At 46.4% G+C, this 25,221-nt stretch overlaps 1 protein-coding gene across 6 annotated transcripts in view; it reads right to left on the bottom strand.

Annotated features, from left to right (window-relative positions):
* ARHGAP23 (Rho GTPase activating protein 23) overlaps positions 1-25,221 on the bottom strand; it is a 178,436-nt gene that overhangs the window by 4,737 nt on the left and 148,478 nt on the right. For 5 of the 6 annotated variants that reach the window (XM_079949229.1, XM_079949226.1, XM_079949228.1 and 2 more), the window contains 12 exons: positions 25,065-25,202; positions 22,475-22,777; positions 21,297-21,358; positions 19,582-19,709; positions 17,998-18,116; positions 15,898-16,053; positions 15,212-15,290; positions 13,714-13,787; positions 10,989-11,078; positions 9,598-9,723; positions 7,324-7,365; positions 5,926-6,019 (listed from right to left, as the gene is read on the bottom strand). In XM_079949229.1, coding sequence (XP_079805355.1) covers positions 5,926-6,019; positions 7,324-7,365; positions 9,598-9,723; positions 10,989-11,078; positions 13,714-13,787; positions 15,212-15,290; positions 15,898-16,053; positions 17,998-18,116; positions 19,582-19,709; positions 21,297-21,358; positions 22,475-22,777; positions 25,065-25,202 — 1,411 coding nt within the window. The remainder of the gene's footprint in view (positions 1-5,925; positions 6,020-7,323; positions 7,366-9,597; positions 9,724-10,988; positions 11,079-13,713; positions 13,788-15,211; positions 15,291-15,897; positions 16,054-17,997; positions 18,117-19,581; positions 19,710-21,296; positions 21,359-22,474; positions 22,778-25,064; positions 25,203-25,221) is intronic. The other variant, XM_079949227.1, reaches the window with a different exon arrangement.

Raw genomic sequence — 25,221 nt, 5'->3', positions numbered from 1 at the left:
ATGTTTACTTAAGGAAAATAAAATTGAATGAACTGGTGGCAAAATAAAAGGGGTGGGGAGGGGAGGAAATCAAGAACAAAGAACAGATCGGGCACCCCAGAACACGCAGAGTATCCTGAATGAATGAATGAATGGGGGCTTTGTAAGGGCGGGGACCACAATCAGGCACATTTGTTCAAGTGATGGTGACAAGGCTGTCAGGAAGGTTAGTGGAGCAAAGTCAGTGGAATTAGTGAAGTAGAAAGGCAGATTGAGCACGGAGCGGTTAGGGGGAAGGCAGTGGAACATCTGATCAACACCTGACTTGTCGCCACACACAGCTGCCTGCCTCCTGCTCTATGGGCCCACTAACAACATGGCAGGAAGGCACAGCGTCCTAACATCCAATGCATTTGCACATACATGCGCAGTTAGTCCCAGAAGGGAAAGCGCCACAAGTTCCACCCAGGGGTGCAAGACTGAAGCCAGATTCATAAGGCATGTGACCCATCAAAAGCAAAATGAGCTCATCGGTCAGGTATATGGAGTCCCCCACAGGCCTGCCTGGGACTATAAAAAGAGGTGGTCAAGGAGGCCACAATATATGACTGGGGGCTGGATTTGGCCTCGTGGATCATAAGGGGTTTATCAGGAGCTCAGTGTTAACAGGATTAGGGACAGGGCTGGTCTCCCATCTCCTTGAGCAGCAATTCTGAAACAGGGTCTTGTTTCCCACTCATGGCCAGCAATGTGAGGATGGGTTCTGAAAGCACAACAGGATGCAATGGCAAAAGAAAGAAAAGGAAATGCTCAAGTCGTTCCCAAAGAAAAATTGTGATGGGTGCCGAATTCTCCTGTTCTTTTTCAACCCTCATGAGGATGCAGAAGAGCAGTGGCATCTTGACTGCTATGCATGTGGCAAACATGGCAGAGTTTGGAATGCTTCAAAATGCTTCCCCTGCCCCTTCGTACTGAATGTACAGTACAGGTGCACTGGCGTGCAGAAGGAACTGGTGTTTTTAACCAGAAGCTGCTCAAGCAGCAACGCTGAAATGAAACAGCGGCCCACAAACAACCAATGAAGCAGATTAGTGCCCAGCAGTACAATGAAGGCTGTGTTCACACTGTACATTTAAAGCGCATTTTAAATGGCCCTGTAGTTTTCCCCTCACAGAGTTACCATTCCCCACAAGCCTTAAAAAACTACAGTGCCCAGAATTCTTTTGAGGGAACAGATGTGCTGCTACTGCATAGAGTGTACACAACCAAAGTTTTAAGAGTCAGTGCTTTGGGAAGAGTCAGTCCTTTGTCCTGGAGGGGATCTGCCTTTGCTGAAAGTGGGGCTCATACCTTACACCCCACACCGCTGAAGGCGAGCCATGAATAGAGGGTGGTGGTGTCGAGTTTCACAACCAGCCAAAAAAATAAAAGATGTGCTCTTCTGTCTCAGTTCAGCCATTGCCACGTTCAGAGAGCCACACCTAAGAGAATGGCTGGCAGATGTTGCCCAGATGTTTAAAGCAAAGTAGTGGCAATGCAGCCCCTCCCCAAAGTTTAACAAAATTAAAAGCCAGGCCAGGCAGATCCAGCAAAGAGGAAGCAGGGGGCAGAGGTGGGTGCTGGCAAACCCCATGGGGCAAGAACACAGGCAGGAACAGTGGCTAGAAAACCACAGAAAATTCGTAGGGGCACAGTACCAGCCAAGCCGTTTGCGCAATAGCTCCCCCGCCTCCACACAGTCACACACAAAATCCGCCACAGCAACGTCAGCGGCAATGAAACCAACAGACAATATAATGGATGGTCACAATGGCCCACTCTTGACAACCAAGGCCTCCTTCCCCACCCACAACATGGAATTAGTGGCTGGCAATAACGAGAGTGAGGAAAGGCAGGAAAGTCGCTCTGAGTCTGCCCCCCCCCCAACCCCAAAGTCCTTGAAAGAGCAAAACCTCTGAAGGTGGGGAAGGAAACATTTCTGGTCTCTAGGCTGCGGCATCCACGTTTTAAGGACAGACACCTTTTGCTTCCCCGTGGAAAAACTGAATACAAAACAGCCAGAGCAATTATTTTCAGGGATCCAATATTAGTTGGTGCAAACATATATGCAGGCATTCAAATCACACAGAACTCTTCATCAGGCAGAGAAGAAAGACAACTTAAATCTTGGGATTTAGACTGTTTGCATGAGCAAGTTTTGTTCCTATTGTATTATTTTAGACTTGTCTATACTGAGTTGTTATCTTTTGTTCTAGTAAGCTGTATATAAATGCGAACTAAATAAAATAAAGTTACATATTACTAGAGCTGTTAAAGATAAAAATTAACTACTTTTCCATTCTGTCGGGGGGGGGGATGTTCTGCACTCGCTTAGAAAGCTACTGATTTGTTTTGTTTTAAACTATTTTCACAACTGATTTTACATTGATTCCCCCTCCCCTAATGCTTGGCTTTAAGAAGCAAATCACAGGCCCATGAAGTGGACCTCATTTTTCACTCCCAACTTTTTAACAGTAAGGAGCTCGACCTCCGGTGTCGTGTCTCATCATAGTACACGCCAATGTTGTTGCTCGTCAGTGTGGAAGGACCAGTAAGGAACCAGAACCACTTTCCTGTTTTCCTCAACCTCTCGCAATTACCCAATGGAATTAGTGCATGTACACCAGAGCACAACCACACCGTACCAGCTCTAGAGCTCCGGCAGTTCCGCTGGAGTACAGAAGAGGAGGAAGAGGGAGGAGATGGAGAGAAAGAGAGAGAGAGAGAGAGAAGGAACAGAGAAAGACAGCAAAAAAGGTTAAGGAAGTTTGTAAACAGTAGAAAGAGAGAAAAACAAACAAAACAAAACCCCCACTTAAACAATACCTCCCATCAATATTAGCAACTCCAGCTGGAGTGCAAGAGCCATTCCCCTCCAGTGCCAAAAATATGGTTTCTCTTCTGCCAACATAAAAGGCTCTGTTTGCCACTGGCCAAGGGGTGGGGTAGGTGACAAGGGCTATGCATGCCTTTTTTCTAAAGACTGTGCTACCAGTTTTACCTTATGCAATCAGCTGATGTGGACATGGTGCCAGTGGCAGGGTGTCCAACCACATGCCCCTTCAACCTCTATTCCACCTGGCTTATCAAATCTAGCAGAGGGGGACTGGCTGGCTGGGTCCAGAGCGTGTTCAATGCTTCACTGCATGTGAGGGTGGCCCCTGCTGCACTGAAAAGAGGCAGCAGTGTGACTGCTCCTAAAGAAACCGGCTCTGGACCTGTTGGATTGGAACAGCTATCGGCCAGCTGCCAATACCCTCTTTGGGGGGGGAAGGTGGTAGAGAGTGTCATGGTGGCATTATTGGGAGGACACCAATTCTTTAGATCCCTTCCTATCTGGGTTCAGGCCTGGCTTCAGAACTGAGCTGGCCTTGGTCACCCTTTTCAGAGGGGCAATTATGACCTTGTGCCTGCTTCTTAATCTTTCTTTGGCATTTGAGGCCATTGGCCACAGCATCCTCCTGGACCGGATCTGGGAAATGTGAATTGGTGGCACTGTATTACAATGGTTCCCATCAGGGCAGCCTAGAGAGCAGCGTTGGAAGATTGCCTTTGGCCCCCTGGTGGCTACACTATGGAGTGCAACAAGGGATTCTCCTCTCTAGTGCAATTCAATATCTACATGAAGCCAATGGGAGCCGTCATTCGGCGTTTCTGGGCCAGGTGCCATCAGTATGCTGGAGACACTCAGCTCTATTTCTCCATGACATCTGAATGGGGAGAGGCTGCACAGTCCCTGGGCCACTGCCTGGATGCAGCGGTGAAATGGACGAGGAAAAACAAGCTGAGCTTGAATCCCAGCAAGACGCAGGGACTGTGGATGAGTCGCTCCCACATTGGGGAAATTGGTCACCTGACTAGCCTGGGATGGGGCTGCACTCCCTGTGAAGGAGCAGGTTGGCAGTTTGAGGGTGCTTCTGGATCCAGCTCTGCCTCAATGGCTACAAGTGGCATTTACCAACTGCGGCTGGTTCAACTGCTACGGCCATTCGTGGACCAGGAAAGCCTTGCCATAGTAGTTTGTGCATTGGCTACTTCAAGATGGGATTATGGTAATGCAGGCAATGGGGTGTGTGTGTGTGTGTTTTAATTACATTTTCTGTTCTACAATTTAAAATACTCATTTTACATCCTTAAGATATCAGTGGTTTCCATTCTTCCCTTTCCATGGTTCATTTTACATATCATAAATCCCTGCATATTTTACAAAAACTATACAATTCAGTATTCCATTATTGCTTCCATCAAAACTTTTTACACTGTTATCTTAATGCTGCCAGCATTTTCAGCTGTAAACAATTATTTCCTATATATATATTCAATAAACGTTTTCCAGTCTTCTTTAAACTTATGTTCTTCTTGTTCTTTTATTCTATATGTTAAGTCTGTGAGTTGTGCATATTCTGTCAACAAGTTGCCATTCTTCTTTAGCTGGGACCTCGCTCGTTTTCCATTTTGGGGCTAGCAATGCAAGGAATGTTGGGCTTCCCTTGCGCTCAATTCAGAAGCTGCAGTTAAGTGCAGAATGGTACAGCGCAGTGGCCGACAGGAGTGAGGCCCTGTCAGCATATAACACATGTGATCAGAGATCTGCACAAGTTGCTGATTTTCTACTGGGCCAAGTTCAAGGCATCACTGTTATCATATAAAGCCCATAACAATTTGGGTCCAGTTTACCTACAAGATCACCTTACCCAACACGTGCCCACTCAACCGCTTTGATAGGTAGAACTGGCACTAACTACTGCAGGTGCCAATTAATATCTGTTCCACATTTGTAAGAATGTGATCAATTAGGGTGGCAGCACCTGCACTTTGCGACTCCCTGCCTACTGAGATCAACCAAGCGCCTGTCATTGTACTCTTTTAGGTGTTTGCTAAAACATTCTTGGGACGCGGGTGGCACTGTGGGTTAAACCACAGAGTCTAGGACTTGCTGATCGGAAGGTCGGCGGTTCGAATCCCCGCGACAGGGTGAGCTCCCATTGCTTGGTCCCTGCTCCTGCCAACCTAGCAGTTTGAAAGCACATCGAAGTGCAAGTAGATAAATAGGTACTGCTCTGGCAGGAAGGTAAACGGCATTCCGTGCGCTGCTCTGGTTCTCCAGAAGCAGCTTAGTCATGCTGGCCACATGACCCGGAAGCTGTACGCCGGCTCCCTCGGCCAATAAAGTGAGATGAGCGCCGCAACACCAGAGTCATCTGTGACTGGACCTAATGGCCAGGGGTCCCTTTACCTTTACCTTTTTAGACAAGCCTACCCAGATGCTTAGAAAGTTGAGGCAATTTTAATCTCCTTTGGCATTTTAACTTTGGTATGTTTTAAAATAGGGTTGTAGATTTTTCTCAGTTTTATTGTTTCATCTCTTTTTAAACTGTTTGGAAGCTTCTTCCAATCAAGCGGTGCATTATATTTTATGAAACTGCGAGAAAGTGGGGCAGGGAGAAAGAGATGCACATTGTTGCTAACAGTGCAGCCTCAAAGGGAAGGAGCTAATCCCAGTAGCTTTTGCCCAAACACAGACTTCTCTGCTATCAGAGAATTGCCCAAATGCAAATGTTTTTCAGAAGCAGGCAGATGGCTTTGGCAAGGGATGTTGAGCATCGTGCACTCGAGGGATGGGGTTAGATGGACAGGTCAACAACAAGGAGCTAAAGACAATTTACAGGCCTATGGGAAAGCTAAGAGAAATGAGATCTGGGCTTATGTATGAAACGTGTAATGTGAAAGGGAAGTTAGTGTGAAAGGCAAGTGGACTAACTTTTCTTTTTCTTTTTTTGCTTGTTGCGCTTAAATACTGGAACTAATGGGAATAACGTTTACAGATCGGCAACACTGCAAAACACCAGTCAGAACTTTGCACTGTGGGAATTCCACAGCCATTGGGATGAAGCAATGTCCACTCACCTGAAGCGTCCCCCGGTGCTGCTGTCCTCCCAATGTTGGGCAGAAGGTACTCAATATTCGGCACTGATTGGGCCTCCTGCTCATCTACAGGGGTCTGCAAAATGGATGCATTTGTGGTTAGGAGGGAAAGATTCAAGCCGTCTGCTAAATGTACAGTGTTCTATGGATTTCTCTTTCTCCTCGGCCAACTCTCTTATTGGTATGTTTGGCTGCACTGTGGAGGTCTCAGTATTTCAGTATAGGAAAACTGGGAGCTCTCCAGTCATCTATCTTCCTTCCTATACCGGGGGGGGGGGGGAATGGGGAGAAGGGAAGGGAAGAACCACTCCTCCCATCTCATAATGTTCCATAGAAGAGTAAAGCTGAAAAGAACTAAAAGATTATCTCATTTGACCTTGGGCCAAACAGGGAAGACCAGCCACTCAACAGTACACCACAGTTCAAGCCTACGAAACCTAGACCACAGTTTTAAAATAGTTGCCTTGGTTGCCAGTTGGTTAATGGACACAATTCAAAGTACTCACATTCATGATTACAGCTCTAAAGGACTTAGGCCCTAAATATCTAAAAGAGCACTTCCTTTCCTACAGACTCCCTCCGGTGCTAAGAGTGGCAGAGGGGCCCCTTCTATACCTCCACCACCCTCATACATTTGGGGCAGGGGGTGGCGGCCTGGGAGAGAGCAGTTAGTATCTGTATGCTCATCACCTCTAGAAATCAAGATATACACGCACACATGCATATAAACATATAATTCCAAAAGCCAGCAACGCCTGTCTGGCAGGAGCAACAGAGGGCCAAAAGAAGTGCCATGTGTACACCTTGGTAAGCAAAACCTCTTTCGTATGTTCTTTCAGCGTTCTTAAAAAGACTGCCTGCCTCCTGTCTTTCCTGCATAAACAGATCCGCGAGCAGCATGAATCCTGAGATCATCCAATGAAAGAAAATAGTGGGAGATTCCAGACAGACAAAAAGAAGTATTTTTTTCCCACCCAGCTCCTTATTAGAACTATCAAATTCATGGGCAAAAGATGCAGCGACGACAGCTCTGAAGGGGAGGGGGCAACTTTAAGGAGGGCAAGGCTATCAAGAGCTACCAGTCACACTATGGTTCCTTACTATATCCAATATCACAGGCGTTGTGTCTCTGAGGACCAGTTGTTGGGAAAGGGCTATTGCCTTCCTGTCCTGCTAGTGGGTTTCCTCACAGGCATCTGGTTTGCCCCAAAATAAAGCTTAGGCTCTTTTACCGCAACAACACCCGAGCTGCAGGGCTGCCCTTTCTGACCACCAACAGGAATGAGCAGAAAGACTGTCTACAGAGCATGGCTGGGAAAGGGCTGTGCATTCCCCTGCAGTCTCAGGTACAGGCATCCTCCTCCTTTCCAAGTGACTCACCTTCTCACCTTTATCCTCCTTGTCGCTGAAAAACCAGTCTGACTGTGGAAGGGAAAAGGCAGAGGAGAGGAATCAAAGCAGAGTCGAGTTGCTAACATTAACCAGTCAAAGCCAACATCATATTAAGACCTGCAAGTTTAAAGGTGGGCTGGGGGGACTTGTTGCTCTTCCGGTGTTATGGGACTACACCTGTCCCATCTCTCCTGACCATTGGGCCAGGCTGGTTTGGGAAGATGAAGGCTGGAATCCAAGAGGCTGCCTGCCCTGGATTTAAAGGGGTGTCGTGGCAGGTTCTTCACCCATGAAATGCAAACATGGACTCTTCCTGGCTTTTCACTTCACAATACAGACGTACGTTCTGTGAAGCTGGGCACTGGGTTAGCTAGTCATCAGAATTCCTCCTTCCTCACTATGCTTTTGGAGGCTTCCCACCTACTGCAAATAATAATTTCTAACTGTTGTATGTATATTTAGCCAGTTGTATGTTCCTTTGCCCTCTCTGTTGCTACTATTATTTTAAAAAATCACAACAGAGGAACATTTCTGTGTATTGGCTTTTCACTGGCTTCAAAGAACCCAGGAAGGATATATTTGAATTTTTAATTTGATCCCCCCCAAAATACAGGTTATTTTTCCATACATACGCCACAACATGCAACAGTGCATGCCTGTAAAACACATTATGGTTAAGTGATCCACACGTTAGCGTAAACCTTTGGAATTGATATTTGGTTTTCTGGAGAATTTCTGAATGAAATAAAGCTCCACCATTCTCCCACAACGGTTTCTTTATGCTTTGTGCCAGTCTTAATGTGTAATTTTCCCCTGTGAGGGCAATACACCATGCTTTCCTGTATCAAGCATTTGAGTTTGCACCTTTTCAGTCCTTCCAGAATGTGGCTTCAAGGAAGGGATTTATTTGTGACAGCCTAGCCATTAGTCCACTGGCTATTATTTTCCCTAAACCCAGCTCATGCTTCAAACTTGCAGAACCATTCTCCTCTCCCTTACCAGCCCTCTATCCCTGTAGAACAGGAAAAGACGTATCTGGTTTGAACTCAGTGAGGGTGCTTCTGAAGCAACCACAATGCTTTATAAATGCTGCAGTGACCTATGGCAGGGAAGAGAAGCCCTCCTGATGGGACTACAACTCCCATCAACCCTATGCCTGCTGAGCAGCAGGTAGCAAGAACAGTGTAAGTACTTCTTGCCACAGGATCACATTCACACAGTGCTATATCAGCTGCACTGGCTCCCGGTGGAGTACAGGTTCAGGTTCAAGGTGCTGGTTTTAACCTTTAAAGCCCTATATGGCCTAGGACCCTCATACCTACGTGACTTCCTCTCCTGGTATGTCCCACAGAGGACCTTATGGTCTTCAAATAAAAACATCTTGGAGATCCCAGGCCACAGGGAGGTTAGGCTGGCCTCGACCAGAGCCAGGGCTTTTTCGGCCGTGGCCCCGATCTGGTGGGGCTGTGTCACAAGAGACTAGGGCCCTGTGGGGCTTGACATCTTTCCGCAGGGCCTGCAAGATGGAGCCCTTCCACCAGGCCTTTGGCCAAGGCACAGTCTGACGCCCTCCTTTGGTAATCCTCACAGAACTCTAGCCCAATGGTTGCCATTAATTTGATTTTGAATTGATTTTAGAATGAATTGATTTTAGAATGCATTTCAATTAATTGATTGTGATTTTATGTAAACTGTGTTACTTTTATTGTTATTAGCCACTCTGAGCCTGGCTTCGGCCGGGGAGGGCGGGATATAAATAATAATAATAATAATAATAATAATAATAATAATAATAATTATTATTATTATTATTATTATTATTATTATTATTATTATTATCATCCACAACTGATTCACTGGTCAAGAACCAGTTCAGAGTAACGGCAATAGACTTAGCTGCGATTATAGAAAATACTGGAACAAGAAGAGACCAGTAGTGTCTACTGCTGATTTAACGCATGAGATATTCCTTGTATCTTGTGAAAGTTCTTCTTATGTGGTTAAGCTAACGTACCTCAATAAATTGAGAAATGCTCACATATATCTACAGTGACGGGAGCAAATGCAAAACGCAGCAACCACTTCAGAAACTAATAATGGATTGGAAAATTTTTGCATTCATTTCTTTGCAAGAAGATATCCAGATGACTTTTAAAAAGCAATTAAGTGGTGGTCATCCCACATTCAGGAGGCAGGGCCAGTCTTCTCCTGGTTGCCCTCCAGCCCCTGCTATGCCCCTGCAGGCACCTCCATGCCCCTTACGTGCTGTATGAGGGTCTCCACGATTTTGTAGCGGTCAGGCATGTGTGTCACCATGTCGGTCATGTTGTCCTCCGACGTTCTAACAAGGGTGGGACCAAACACCAGAGCAAGATTCCGGGGCTCCATCTGCAATGCAAGCCATTGTTGTTTTTAGGCTTAAAAAAAAGAGAAAAGAGACTATTCTGGCATTTGACTGCAAGGTGGCAAAGGAAGCTACAAGACTGTCTCCCGCAAACATCTCAGCTTTCAGTCTGCATTAGTTGTTATAGTTATATAAACACCTGCACTGTACACAAGACACTTTACTGTTGCTTGTGAAATTCTGTAAACAGGTCTTTGGCCCCAAGGAGCTTGCAAGCTAACTGTGCAATCCGAGAATTGTCTTTTGGGAAGTTTGGGGCTTACTTCTAGGTAAGTGACTAGGATTGTGGTGGAAGTTATGAAGACGGTAGAGATGGATACTTAACTTAGATGGCATTAAAAGGGGCTTAGACAGAAGGCCCATTGCCAGTAAAGGAGGAATGGCAGATGAAGTTGATGGAGTATGCAGAAATGGTGAGTTTAACTAGCAGAGTAAGAGACCAGGAAGAAAGAGTCTTTAAGGAAGACTGGAAATGGTTTGTAGGATATTTGGGGGGGGGGGGTCATTGTAAACAAATCAAACCATTAGCAGGGTTATACTAAATTCAGCCGTATAAAATAAACTAAGATGGAAAAAAAAGAAAAAGACAGAATATGGAATACTTAGAATATGCAGCCACAAAGGAAAGGGGGGAAGGGAAGTCGATGTTAAATGTATAAATGTTGGCATTTGGGTGAATGTGGAATCCTTGCAAAATTGAAAATTATAAATAAAATTACAAAAAGATAAAAAATCGATAAAAGGGGCTTAGACAAATCCACAGAAGATAAGACTATCAACATCTTACAGTCACAATGGCTAACTCTAGGATCTGTCACCCTGCCTCTGAACATACCTCTCATTTCTGGGAAATGAGAGCAGAATGGGGCTGCTGCCCTCCTGTCCCCCCAGCAGGCTTTCCACAGCCATCTGGCTGGCCGGTGTGGGGACAAAACACTGGACTTTGGTATGACCTATTACACTGCTTACGAGGCACTGAGATCAAACCACTGCTTAGCCTAAGGCTGCTTCCAGATGAAGCAGATATACTGAGAAACTGTCCTGATTTGCTTTCACATAACTTGCACAGAGGCTATACAATGTCTCTGTCATGGGGATGCCGGGGTTTTGTTTTCTGGGAGCAGAGTTGTTGTGGAAGAGTGTTGCTTACCCATGGCTTGTGCTATTCGTTGCACCTACCTAGATCTTCTTCCACATGAAGAAGCTACCATATCATACTACGTATTTCTTTCAGTTCGGCAAACATTACCTTGTTCTTCTCGGAATGATCAGCAATTGTCTTCAGGTGTCCCACCAGAAACTTCAGGGTCTCGTAATAATGGCCTGGCAAGTCCCGGATCTGAGGAACAGATGGAACAAAAACAGCAGCCACCAATTAGAGCTTGGGACATCCGTGAAAGATGGAAAATTCCTCCAATCCCTCTCTTCTTCCAGATTTCTCCAAAAATTTTGGTGAAATGAATTTGACACTCAAACTGCAGGGATACAGAAGCTTCTGAATTTAGGAAGACACAGAAACCTGTGAAACTCAAAAGCTTACCATCACCTACATCAACTAAAGCTGGACGCTAAAAGATATAGCTGTACCTGCTCTATAAGTTATGCTCAGGAATTCACCTATGTGGAGGCTTAAAGTGTGTGCGTGCACAGGTAATCCTTGCCCAAGACCTTCCAGTTCACTATAACTGCACCATCTGAATTTGCCGGCATGTGATTGAATTGCCCGTGAAATCAGCAACAGCTTAGCTATGGTGTTGTAGTGCTCACGACTGCAAAAGAACCCAGATTTAGGGAATGGAGATAACTCAGCATGAGACACTTAATCTCAAGTTCGTAAGTTTGAGCCCCATGTTGAGCAAAAGATTCCTGCACCGCAGGAATGGACTAGATTGACCCTTGTGGTCCCTTCCAACTCTACAGTTCTCTGATTCTACGTGCAGCAAAAGAGTAAGTTACAAGCATGTACGGGGCTCGTTACAGGATTTGTCAATATGGAGTTAATTACATCTTACACTTTCCCTATGTACTTATTTCCTACATGTTTTTCCCTCTTCACTGGTTCAAGGTTAATTATTTTACATAGTCAGCATGCAAATTATAAGGCTCATTCAGCCAGTCCTCCCCGCCCACCCCCCTTTAGTCCTCCGTAATTGGCAGGGACGCAGGTGGCGCTGTGGGTTAAAGCCTCAGCGCCTAGGGCTTGCCGATCGAAAGGTCGGCGGTTCGAATCCCTGCGGCGGGGTGCGCTCCCGCTGCTCGGTCCCAGCGCCTGCCAACCTAGCAGTTCGAAAGCACCTCCGGGTGCAAGTAGATAAATAGGGACCGCTTACCAGCGGGAAGGTAAACGGCGTTTCCGTGTGCGGCTCTGGCTCTGGCCAGAGCAGCGATGTCACGCTGGCCACGTGACCCGGAAGTGTCTCCGGACAGCGCTGGCCCCTGGCCTCTTAAGTGAGATGGGCGCACAACCCCAGAGTCTGTCAAGACTGGCCCGTACGGGCAGGGGTACCTTTACCTTTACCTTTTTAATTGGCATTAAGAGGCTTTTGGTTTGTACTCAGGACTATATAAGCTGCCTGTGGCCTTTGTTTAGAGGTTACTTTAGCAGACATCATGAAGAATTGCCTTTAGGGTTAAGAAAGTATTTTTTTAAAAAAACAAACCTTTAAGAGCGATTCTGTTGGTTTGTTTTATGAAATGTAAAATGGGGCAAGAGAACGCTTAAGATTATAAAGGGAGGATTTTTTAAATTGTTTAAACAATTTTTTTAATTGTTTAAAACTATGTTTAAATAATGAACTTCCTATGCCAAGGGATGAAGTGTGTTTGGAGAGGAGTGCTACATAATTTGCTCTGCTTTGTGTAATAAAATCGGTGTTCTTAAAGAGAGAAATCATTTCTGCATACTGGTTTTTCCAGAATTAAGAATAATTTCATGCTTCACTGTTGACTTGGATGCCATTCAATGTGTTAAAGACATAAGTGTTTTTATAACTGGCTTGGCAGTTAAGTAAATTGTCTGTTTTATAGATGCTCTTGGAGTATCCTCTGACTTGAAATTTGCTGGGTGTTAACATGTTACATTTAAGGCTTCCTCTTTTCTCCATTCCCATGCTGGCAATTTCTCTCTCTCCCTGCCGCATCCAGCTTTCTACCTAGAGACCCAACACATAACTGCTGTAGAGAACATGCTTTAACCTGTCTGTTATCCACACCAATATTAAGTTTTTAATTTCAGCTGAAGACTGACTCATGCCGCCACCACTTTAGCATAACTGGAACACAGGAAGTGGTTTCATATTGAGTCAGACCACTGAGCTGCCTAGCTCAGTATAGTCTACATTAGGGTTGGTGAACCCAGAGTGGCAAGTCTCCTCCCACCCCCCAGCACTGCAGTGGGTGTAAAAACGCTGCCTCTTGAACTTCAGGTATCATTCCTTGAAGACCACGAGGGGGCATGAAATCTCCTGCCATCCGCCATCACAAACTGATAGGGGCTTGTGTATGAGAGAGAAAGAATACCTATGTATGGCTGCATAACTGTATGGGCAGTGCCATATGTCTGTATATATGTGGTTAGTTTGAGTGCAGGTTTGATTGCTGTATGTGTTGTAAGTGTGCATGTGCTCTATGTGTGATAAGTGTGTGTGCATGCGTAAGTGTGCATTGGTCACCTCTGCCACTGGCAACCAGGTCTTAGAGGTCTGACCAACTTTCCATGAAGCCCTTGAGCCTCCCCAGATCTACATCAATTGGCCAGTGCTCTCCAAGGACTCGGTTAGAGGTCCTTCCCAAGGTCTACCTGGAAATGCCAGGGACCTGCAGCACGGATGATCTGCCACTGAGCTACAACCTGCCCTCTCAAAAGCTTTGTTACAACAAGGCGGAGAGGAAATGTGTTTGTGTTTCCCCCACTGCATTGCAAAGAAAAAAGCATCCACTCACAGAGGACAACTTCCCCTCCCCAAATTGCGTACCAGTTTGCGCAAGGTCTTCATCCTTTCGCTGGCATCTTCAATCCGGTTGGCTTCAATAAAGTCATTGTACTTATCTTGTAAAAAAAGTAGAAATTCATCTGTGATTGTTAGGCACTGTCTGGTCAGAGGAAATGGGAGTCCCGCGCAAGGTGATAAGGTGGCAGTTTACCTGGGCAGACCAATGGCACTGAGCGCAAGACCTCTGACCCTGATCTCAATTCCCAGGTAGGCCTCTATGAGAGCAAGCACTCCTTAAAGTAACCTGCTCCAAAGCTGCTCCAAAGCATTTTGAATTGAGTCTGAAAGCAAACAGGAAGTCCAAAGGAGTCTCAAGGCTCCCAAAGGAGATCAAAGCCTGGAGTTATATGCTCTGATCTGAGAATGCCTGACAAAGGTCTGGCCGCTACATTGCTGAACAACTGAAACTTCTGGACAGTCTTCAAAAGCAACCCCACATATAGTGCATTACAATAATCTAGTCTGGCTGGAAGGGAAAACCAAGAACACACAGCTGCCCCTTTGCTTAGAGGAAAAATTAATTTAGAGGCTTGCAATGGGTTGATCTGAGCAGGGGGACTACAGCTCCCATAATCCCTAACTAGCAGGAACAGTGGTCAGGCATGATGGGAAACAGCTGGAGACCCAAGTTTGGGAAGCCCTGTTCTACAGCAACCGGTCCATCTGGCTCAGCATCATCTACAGTGACTGGCAGCAGCTCTCCCAGACTTTGCACAGGAACCTCTCCCAGCCCTACCTGGAGATGCTGAGGATTGAGCCTGGGGCCTTCTGCACACAAGGCAGGTGTCCTGCCACTGAACTGGCAGTGGGAAGATGGAGAGCTCCATCCCTCCTCCAACAGCTTTCTGCCTCATCTCTTCCTCTGCTGGCTCCTGCTCACTCGGCCTGCCTGCAAACCCATGTCACCTAAACCTACCAGGTGAGCACTCAAATGCGCTCCTGCATGATAGGGGTTTTGCGGGACGGCTGACTTGATGGCTTTTTCCTTCCACTGTTAGGGACAACCCTGCTCATTTAAAGGCAAGTGTTTTGCTCATGATGGAAAAGAAATAGGGGCAAGCTTAAGGCACTGAAGACCAGAAAGAGCACTGTTGGGGAAATACCTCCCTTCCAGAACCCTGAAATTAATTCAAAAGGCCTTCCTGGGAGCTTTGCTATTATATAGTCACTTGCCTAGCCAGAGGCCCCAGTCCTTTCTCTGGGTACTTAAGCTCCTCTTTCCTCTCTCGCAATCCATGTCTGCCCCTGCACTGCCAAAACCAATTTCATTTGCTGAAAGAGGGGAGCGCCTAGGTTTAGACCCAGAAGGCAGACCCATAGTCAGACCTTCCCACCCACATCCAATGCACCAAAAACGTGGCCCACCCCACAATCCCAACCATCCGAGCATTTTGCCTTTCCACTTGCCCATCCATTCGAGAGAGAAAATGTCGACTTACACTATCTTAAATGCTAAGGGTGTCAAGCCAGAGTCACTCACCATCTGTAAACAGTGGTTCTGGGAGTTTCCGGAAGAACGACTTCAAGAGACTGCTGATGACGTTCAAGTCTTGCCACCTCTGGCCATACAGGGAGAGAGAAAGAAGTAATTTTAAAGTTTGGGATGTTTCAAAACCACACTTCTAATCTCACCAAGAGACCAGATCCCAGAATAACAAGAGAAACATCAACACTATCGTAAATCGTGTAGCCACACTGGCAAGAAATGGCCAAGGGACAACCTTTGATTTCCACCAGTGATTTATTTGTCTCCAGAAAACAGGTGATTTATCAGAAAAAAGGATGCTGTACTCATTACATTATAACACTAGATGGCAGAGGGGGTGGGTGGGGAGAGGCAAGCTTGCCAAAGTACAGGTAGTGGTTTCATGGCTGAGGCATGATTTGACTCGGAGAGTTCCTGATTTTTTAGCTTAGTTTCTTTGCTTCTACAAGTCAGAAGCCCAAACGAGGCTTGTGAACTGGCCCAGCGTTCGGTGTGCAACAGGTACAGCCTTCTGCAAATATGCGTGGGCACTGCCTATAGTACAGCTAAGTGGCAGCTAGGTGGCAGCAGTATACTATATGCTGAGTTTTCAACAGTAGCGAAGATGGGAAACAGAGAGACTGACAGGAAGCAGAGAGCCTGGCAGGAGCCAGGGAGGGGCAGAGTGGTCCTGCTCTCACCTCTTCCTGCAGATTGATTTCTGCAGACCCTTTGTTGAGCTGCTCCTGGAGGCTGGAGACCACAGCGTTGTTCCCAGGGACCCGGTAGATGCCCATGTATTCCAAACCTTTGTCTTCCACCACCTTGCAGCAGGCTTCCACAATCAGGGGGACTTTCTGCAGAAAGTGAAGCGCGGAGGTGAGGCTGGCGGCAGTCTCAGAAACCTTCACAAGTCAAAGGCTTGAGCGCTGTGTGGCGGCGGCAATTAAAAGCTGCAGAAGCAAATGGGCTGGTGCCAGACAAGGTGCCACACCCGGTCTAAAGGGCCTTAAATAGCTGGCCAGTCCCAAAACATGCACATGACCAATACATATCCCCTGCAAGGATGTCATATTAATTTCTGGAACGTCAAATTTTGCCTGCAGCCAAATCCATATAGTCTGAACTTCAATTTATTTCTGGCGACTGTCGGAATATGGACATCAACAACTTGGGCACTGCGTTTTAACTGGGCATGAGATGCGAGAGTAAGTCCCTACACTTCCGAAAACACAGGATTGGCATGTATCACAATTAAGCCGAGATGCTCCTCTAAGCAGCATGTTGCACATTCCCTGAACAGGAATGTGTTGTATTGCTTTACTTATTTAGTACATTTATATCCCACCTTTAGGGGCAGGTGAACCTCATCAACCTGGGAAGGTAGCTAATCTAGGAGAAGGAAAACCTCTGCTGCCTTGTGAGATATCTTCGGGAGAAGAAAAGGCTAAGAAGTAAACCCTACACCAGCCTTTCTCAACCTGTGGGTCCCCAAATGTTGTTGAACTACAACTCCCATCACCCCTAGCTAGCAAGGCCGAGCTCAGGGATGATGGGAGTTGTAGTCCAATAACATCTGGGGACCCACAGGTTGAGAACCACTGCTCTACACAAATCTGGAGTGGAGTCCCTAAGGTGCTTGGGTGGTGCCTTGTGCGCCTCCTTCCAGCAACTCCTGCAGCCAAACAGGTACCAAACATATTGCAGTGCTTTCCTTTGGAGGAGAACCGTGAGGCTGAGAGGGGAATCTTGTTGTCTGGGCAGCCCAGAACCTCCATACACACTGCCCAGGCTTGCACCCCAGGAAGGTCTCTTCAGTGCTGCTAATGCAGAGTTTTGACCTCACCCCCAGAGGTGCACTCCATTGTCTCTCAAGACAGACAGATGCCAGCAACATATCTCACCTTTTCTCAAGGTTACCTTCAGACCAACCTGTGAGGTAGGTTAGATTGAGAGACAGTAACAGTATGCCCAAGGTCACCCAGTGAGCCTCATGGCTGAGTGGGGAACAGCACCCCAGTCTTCCAGGCTTTAGTCTGACACTCTACCAACTGCACGGCACTGGCATTTAGCATCCAGCCCCCTCAACTGGAACTCTGTAGATCAGAGACTGTCAACCTGGTCCCACTAGTGGTTGTTTCAGGATTCTAGGTGGGCGGTAGGGGGTTCTACGGCACAAGCTGAATCCTCCTTCCACCGAGCACTGGTGGGCGGTAAGGAAATTTTACCATCAAGAAAGATGCATTAGTGGTGATAGGTATAAAAAGGTTGACTACCCCTGCTGTAGACCATGTCTGGGAAATCATTCTCTTTCCACCAGGCTGAGGTCTCAACTTCCTCCTCGCTTTCAACTCTACACAACACACCTTTTTCCATTGCATGTGGTGACTCCACTTGCATGCTTGCAGGTACTTGCTATCTAAAGCAAACACACAGTTGTCTGTGACTAGGCTGCAAGCAGGAAGAGCACAAAGGCAGCTTCGAATGACAGGTTATTATTGGGGAAGGTAGCCTACCAGAGATTTTAACTGGGTTTTAGTCCTTGGGAAAGCTCAAGGTGCTTCCTCTCTAATATTTACTTAGCTAACAAAATGCATATTCTTCTTGATTGTAGCAGCACATCTTTGTGTCTGGACAGGCTTTCCTAAACAAAAATGTTTTAAGGGTGCAGCGACAAGTCCAGCACCTGCCTGGCTTCAACAGGCAGGGAGTTCCAAAGTGTAGGTGGTGCAGCATGAAAAGATGGGTTTCTTACAATTTAATGCACTAGGTTCGCACATGCAGGGAATGCAAGAGCCTACCTTGTTGTCAGGGGCAGGTTGGCAGTCTTCTAGTCTCACGCCAAAGGCCCTTGGAGCAGGCTTCTTGTTTTTCTTCATTATGTTGATACCCCAAGGAGCTTTCTGGTGGGCACTGTCATCTGGGCAGGGGGAAAGAATAACAAAAGCAAGTTCACTGGCTGAGCAACATAACAGGCCAAAATCAGACGAAAAATTATCACCCAGTGGCCTGCCTAAAGCAGTGATGGGGGTACCACAAGTCTGCAGGCATAATCAGGCCCATCAGTCCTCCTCATTTGGCCCAACAGACCATTTTATCCACCTGCCATACATCTGAGCATCAGGTGTGCTGCAGGTAAAGATGACAAAAGTGACAAAAGTGGGGGTTTGCAAGCACCACTGATCAGCTGGTAACTGGTGCCTACAAAGCCACACCTTTGTCAGCATGGTTTGATTTCAAATAATACCAGCATATGAAAATGGGTGGTTGTGATGTATTTGTCAGGTGGGTTACCCTTCCTTCCTTCCTTTCCTCACATTAAAAAATGATAATTGTGCACATGAAAAGCTAGCCTGACAGTGACAAGCCTGGCTAATGGAGACACACACAAATAACTTCCAGGTAGGGAACTGAGGCAGAAGACAACTAGAAAATTTAAATAATTTTGTACAAAGCCATTTACAGTCATACCTCAGAAGTCAAACGGAATCCGTTCCGGAAGTCCATTCGACTTCCAAAACGTTTGGAAACCAAAGTGTAGCTTCCGATTGGCTGCAGGAACCTCTTGCAGTCAATCAGAAGCTGTGGAACCCGCACCGGATGATTGGATTCCAAAGAAATTTGCAAACCACAACACTCACTTCTGGGTTTGTGGCGTTTGGGGGCCAAAACATTCAACTCACAAGGTGTTCGACTTCTGAGGTACGACTGTATATTGATGGCACTTAAATACAGTGGTACCTTGGTTTACAACCATAACCCGTTCTGGAGGTCTGTTTGTAAACCAAAACAGGTTGTAACCCAAGGCGCGCTTTCGCCAATGGGGCCTCCCACAAAAATTTGTTCGTAATACAAAAAATGGGTTGCAATCCAAAAAAAGTTTGCAAACCGGGACATGCACTTCCTGGTTTGACGTGTTTGTAACCCAAAACATATGCAAACCAGACTGTTTGTAAACCAAGGTACCACTGTGCATACATACATAACCCAACTCTGCCAGCAAGTCATTGGCTGAGATATGATTTGAACCCAAGCCTCCCAGAGATCCTATATTATATCCAATAAGTCACTCTGGCTTCTGACCAGCAACCCTGGCCATCCTATACTGCTTCATAAAAACAAATATAAGCAGCTTTGAGGACATGTTAATGTAGAACGATAGAGGGATAAATTAAACAGTTGCTGCTGCAGCTGGAATGAGGCAGCAGGACCTCAGAGAGCAGAACTCCTAGGAAAATCTGAGCCCCAGAAGCTGTTGATTAAAAAAATTAGGCACTATTCACAGATTTGTGTGCTCCCTCTGGATATTAAGGTGCAAAGTACACAGAGTGTCTTCCCACCCTGTTGCTCACAAAGACTCAGAGATGCGCTCAAGGCTCTCATACCTCTTAGCGTGATGGTATCCTGCCGTGGGGAACGGGGTGGCCCTGTTCCTAGTTGCTTCTGCAATTCTGACTTCACCCCCGGCACACGAGGACCTTTTGGGGAGGAGTCTGGTTTGGTCCCAGAGGAGCTGTAAGGGAAAAGGAACATGCAATGTACCAACTCAAGGCCTCCACACATACAAACACTGGTCTTTGCCATCAACTGAACCAGAGAGGATTTTCAAAACTTTTTTTATGATGGCAAACCTATACCTTGGTTGTCAAACGGCTTGGCTCCCGAACAAACTGGCTCCTGAACACTGCAAACCCGGAAGTGTTCTGCTTTGCGAATGTTTTTTGGATGCTCAACATCCATCATGGCATCTGCAGCTTCCACGCCTTGGTTTTCGATCGGTTCCGGGAGTCGAACGGACTCTCCGAACGAATTAAGTTTGACAGCCAAGGTACTACTGTACACATAATTCACCTTTCATATTGTATCTTACGCTAATGCTAGACTACTCTACTATCACTCTGCATGGAGCTGCCCTAATTAACAGACTGGAAGCTGTAGCTGTACTATAATTTTATGGAAGCAAATATTCACAGCTGCAGGAATGATTCATGATGCTGGTTTTTATATTGTCTACGGACATCCATTTCTGGGAAGAATAAGGCACTAAACTGCAGGGGTGACTAAAGAGACTGATCCAAGTCAATCAGAGAGACAAAAGGCTACTGATGAGAGGCGCCATTATTGAACCAGCAGGGTGTGGAAGTTGTAAATGCAAGCTAAGAGTGTGACACACTTGACATCCACACTGGACTCCAATGTCCACAGCTAGGCGGCCAGGTTTGAAGGAGCGGAGCAGGCATGGGCATAGCAAGATTTATGTTGGGGGCAGGCTTTATGTTAGGGGGGGCAGAACCTCAGTTACTTCAGTAATTGTATTGATTTTTATTTATTTAGGGGGGCAGGTGCCCCCTGCCCGGCTATGCCCATGAAAGAAGTGCAACAGTAGGGATCATTCAGTTTACAGCTTAAGGGTTAACTCTGTTATCAGCAAGTCAACTAACCAAGAGGAGAGGAGGGGAGGTATTGCACACCAACCAGTGAAAGTGGCACCATCTTGAGTGAGGTAACATGTGCTTCAATTAGCTATATAATTGTGAGAGAGTTTTCTGGGAAATGTTAAGTTTAACCTAACCCTGCACTTAACAAGGAACAAGGGAAGAAATAGGATGCGTGAACCAGCAGGCTGGGATACCTGCCCCAAAAGTACTATCTGAGGCAGGCATGGCCAAACTTGTCCCTCCAGCTGTTTTGGGACTACAGTTCCCATCATCTCTGACCACTGGTCCTGTTAGCTAGGGATGATGGGAGCTGTAGTCCCAAAACAGCTGGAGGGCCAAGTTTAGCCATGCCTGACCGAGGTAACCTGTGTCTGATTGCAGATTGGGTCTAATCTAATAGGATGTTCCTTTGTATACCCCTACCCCACAAAACCCACAATCCCTCCACCTAGAAAACTAGCATGTCTTAAGCCCAGCTTCTCGTTCACAAGCTTGCTTTCTATGTGTGTGGGGACGGGGAAGATGTTGTATAGAGACTTGATCACATGAGTTCCCAACAGCAATCTAAAGTGGTGTATCCCAGATAGTTTAGAAAGAGCTAGACGTAGACTGACAAAATGGGGTGGGGAGAAGCAAAGAAGAAAGAATGGTAAGAAATTTACCTCACTTTTCTGTAATCATTTAGCTTCTTATTGATCAGTGCTTGGCTTGCAAACCCAGGGTCCTGGAGATTATTGGGAGAGAAAAGATATAGAAAGAAGGTTAACTGTCAGCTCAAAGCCACACAGGTTTCAACAGTATCTTGTTACTCTGCTGAATAAAGTTCCCCCTTTCAGTTCCATCAAAATTCTGGGATAGGCTAAAAAGTGGTCAGATCAGAGTTTGAACCAATTAATTGCCTGCACAGTTCATACATTCAAACAGGAATCAAGGGGTGAAGGGATGTTCAGCATATAATAATTAGGGCAGAACCTTTTCTTTCCCTGCATATATGGATAGTTTATCCTTCCTATCACCTCCAGCCAAAGGGGGCAGAAGACAGCCAGGCCCAATTTTTGGACAAAGCAACTTCTGTGCCTCCCAAAGTCAAGAAGCCCAAGTATGGAGATGAACAATTGCATGGTCATAAAATTGAGAGCACACTCTGCCTCCTAAATTCAGAATTATGCACAGGCCAAGATCCAAGCGTGGGCTGAGGCTTTTCGCCTTCCAGCAGCTCTTGTGGCTGAACCACCAAACTGACTTTTCAGCTCTCCCAAGCCTTAAGCTTTTACTAGAATGGAATTCTCAGGGACTGCTGAAACTTTCAGGAGGGGAGCAGGGAGAAACTTTGCTGCGTATACATGCTCACACTAGTGCATGTTCATGCTGTGGGATTGCTATACAAAGAAACTTCATGTAGAATAACTGCATGCACAGACAGAGCTCTTTAGTGCACTTTTGATTTACGAAGAGGCAAGCTGCTTTTTAAATAGAATGGTGGCTTGCCTCTTCAGCAGTAGAAGCTGCTGAGACAGAAATCTCATAAATTTTCAAATAAATCTCTGGTAATGGACACAGGTCCCCACCCCCCTTTCTAAGTGTATATTGCTTCTTTGGAAGACAGAATATATCCAACTGGATGGAGGCCACAAGATGTGTGCAGATCCCAACATGCCATGGGAGATCCATGGATGCTCACAGCAATGTGTGTGCTAAGACCAGGTACCATTGAGAATTTGCAGGTGGCCTCTTCCTTGGGGAAAAGGGCAAACACCTGAGAGAAAGCAAAGAGGAGACTGCCGACAGAGGTGTTTTGGAAAAGCCAGTGGCCCAGGAGCCAGCCAAGGGCAGTTCTCACCTCGCCCTCGGCTTTGCTACTCTCCCTGATGACTTTAATCCAGGCCAGCATGTCATCCCGATCCTCGGCCTGAAAGAGACATTCACAGAAGTCAGCGGTCGTCAGCCGGAAGACGTGCTTCCTCTTGGTGTCACTGTAGGAGATGTCTACCAGGCACGCTCGGACGCTGATTGGCGGCTGCTCCTCCTCACCTGGGGGCGGGGCAATGGCCACAGCCTCCCGCCGGTCCTTGCATAAGTAGAGCGAGTGTGCACGTAGGACAGCGAAGACCCGCTTCCACTGCCGAATGCCTCCGCCAACTTTCTGTAGAGGGAGAAAGAGCGAGAGTAGGAATTGGGCGCATGTTGAGGGAGGAGGAAGACAGAGGGGAGGTGAAGGAGAGAGGGAGAGAGATTTCCTGCAAAGATGTATTGGGACACCAAATTCTGATAGGCAACACTTCAGCTTCAGTAGTGCCTGGGATCAAGCCCTTTTGCTGTCTCAGGCTTAATATGGGTATGTTCACATTACTGCTTGCTCTGCATCCAGCGTACTTCTACTGCTAGTTTTCAATTTCATATTCACACGATGTCAGCCACAGTCCATATTGATCCTGTAGTTTCTTGGCAAACAGTGCTATTTGATGCATTATTATTCTTTGCTCAAACCAGTTTCAATCAGACTAGAAAACTGGAAAATGTGAACGTATCCTAGCAGCCGCCGCACATGCACAGATGAGCGTGCATGCGCACATTAAAGCTTAATGGGCAAGAGTTTGTAGGGAGTGGGAGTGGGGGGAGCAACCCAAATGGTTATGTGTGTCTGGTGAAGATATCCCCCCTCCCCACTTTTCTGATGTGAACCCCACTGTGCAAACGCAGCTTGAAACGCAGCGGGGGTGGGGGTGATCTCACTGTGTTTTAAGGCGCTCATGTGAACATCATCTTGGGCAAGACCCGGTCTCTTGCCCTAAGCTACCTATTTGCTAAATATAGGAAGGTTCCTTATACCAAGTCAGGCCATTGGTATACGCAGTGCAGTGCTGCCTACACCAGCCTTCCCCAACCTGATGTTCTTCATATGATGTTGGACTACAACTCCCATCAAGTCCATCCAGAATGGCCAATCATCAGGGATAATGGGAGTTGAATTCTAAATTATCTACAGGGCACTAGCAGTGGCTTTCTAACACATCAGGCAGGTGTCTTTTCCCTGCCCTACCTGGAGAAGACAAGAGATTGAACCTTGGCACTCTCATATTTAACACATGAGCTCTAGCACTGCGTTTTTGGTTTTTTTAATGGCAACAAGGTTTCCTCCAGCTGCAGTATAAGAAAACATTGAGTGAAATCCCACCTTCACCCCCCCCCCAAGAAGAGCATTCAAGAACTCAAGAACATGTTGCAGTATGTAAAAGATTTATATTTGCACCTTTATTGGAAATTACTTACAAGAAGAAACACCAAACTTTCAAACTGGGGGACAGGGTCCAAACTTAGTACACATGTGCAGGTTTGCTTATTTATATGATTGTCCAACAATTATGGATTTCTTATCGGTCACCTGGCTTCCACAGTTAAGTAAAATAGTACAGAAATCTCAATGTAGCTCCCTTTCTGAGCGTTACAAAGGATGGGACAGCACCACTCATTATTAGCAGAGAAAACTGTTTTTAAATTTTCTTTTTCATCTGTTTGGGAATAGGAATCTAGAAACATTGAGCATTCCACACACTACAGTAATGCACTGAAACCAAAGTGCTGGGTTGTTTCTGTATTATTATTTTTAAAGTTCAACTCCTATCAGATTCATTATTTTAAAACTGGGGTGGAGGTTATGTTCAGGGGGCTCGTATGCAAAGGCAATATCATGTGAAGTCAGGAAGACTACAGGAACTGCCCCTGGGAACATTGCACAAGGCCTCTGGAAGGCTGTGGGAGGTTTTCACGAGATCTTGGGGGGCCACCCGAAATAGTAGTAGTAGTAATAGGAGTAGAAGTAATGCCCTGCCCATCCTATTGGGTTGACCCAGCCACTCTGGGCAGCAGCTTCCAACAGATATAAAAACATATGCCTTATGTGACCTTCCCAGAGCCCAGCAAGCAAGGTGGAAGGCTTCAAAATTTTCTGTGGAAAGAAAACCTGGTGCAGAAAGAGCTTTTCAAGCCCTCCACCTTGCTTGCCGTGCTATGGGAAGGTTACACAAGATATTGGACTGTTCCCCCCTCCCCGCCTCCATTTATTTTCATTTTTCCGCCACCTGCACAAAACTGCAACTGCGTAAGTAAATCGTGCGTAAGCTGTGGGTCTGCTGTAGTGCTTAACTATGCTTTTGTGCAAGGGTGGGGAATCTGTGGCCCCTCCAGATGTTGTTGCTGGACTACAACTCCCAGCATCCCTGGCCATTGGTCATGCTGGCTGGGACTAAAGAGTTGGGAGTCCCAGCTACATTGCCAACTGCCCCCTTTAAATACTACACACACAGCAGACTATCCTGACTGGTGATGGCCAGTGCTTACCAGTGTATATATCAGAATTATTTCCTACCACTCCACCCCAACCAAAGACATACACCCACACTACTCCATCCTTGCCAGAAGGTACAACATACCTTGCCTTTCTTTGTGAGGATTTGTTTGTAATGGAGCCAGCCCTCTTTCCTCACGTCACTGAAAGTGACATCCAACAAGTCCGAGGTCGAATGCCGCTTCGATCGGGTGTCTTCAGAGGTACCCAGGCTATCCAAAGACTGCAAGGGGATGGGAAAC

Source organism: Podarcis cretensis, assembly GCF_951804945.1.
Source record: "Podarcis cretensis genome assembly, chromosome: 13".
Taxonomy (NCBI): domain Eukaryota; kingdom Metazoa; phylum Chordata; class Lepidosauria; order Squamata; family Lacertidae; genus Podarcis; species Podarcis cretensis.
Note: the sequence above shows the minus strand (reverse complement) of the source record. Positions and strands in the feature narration are given on the sequence as shown.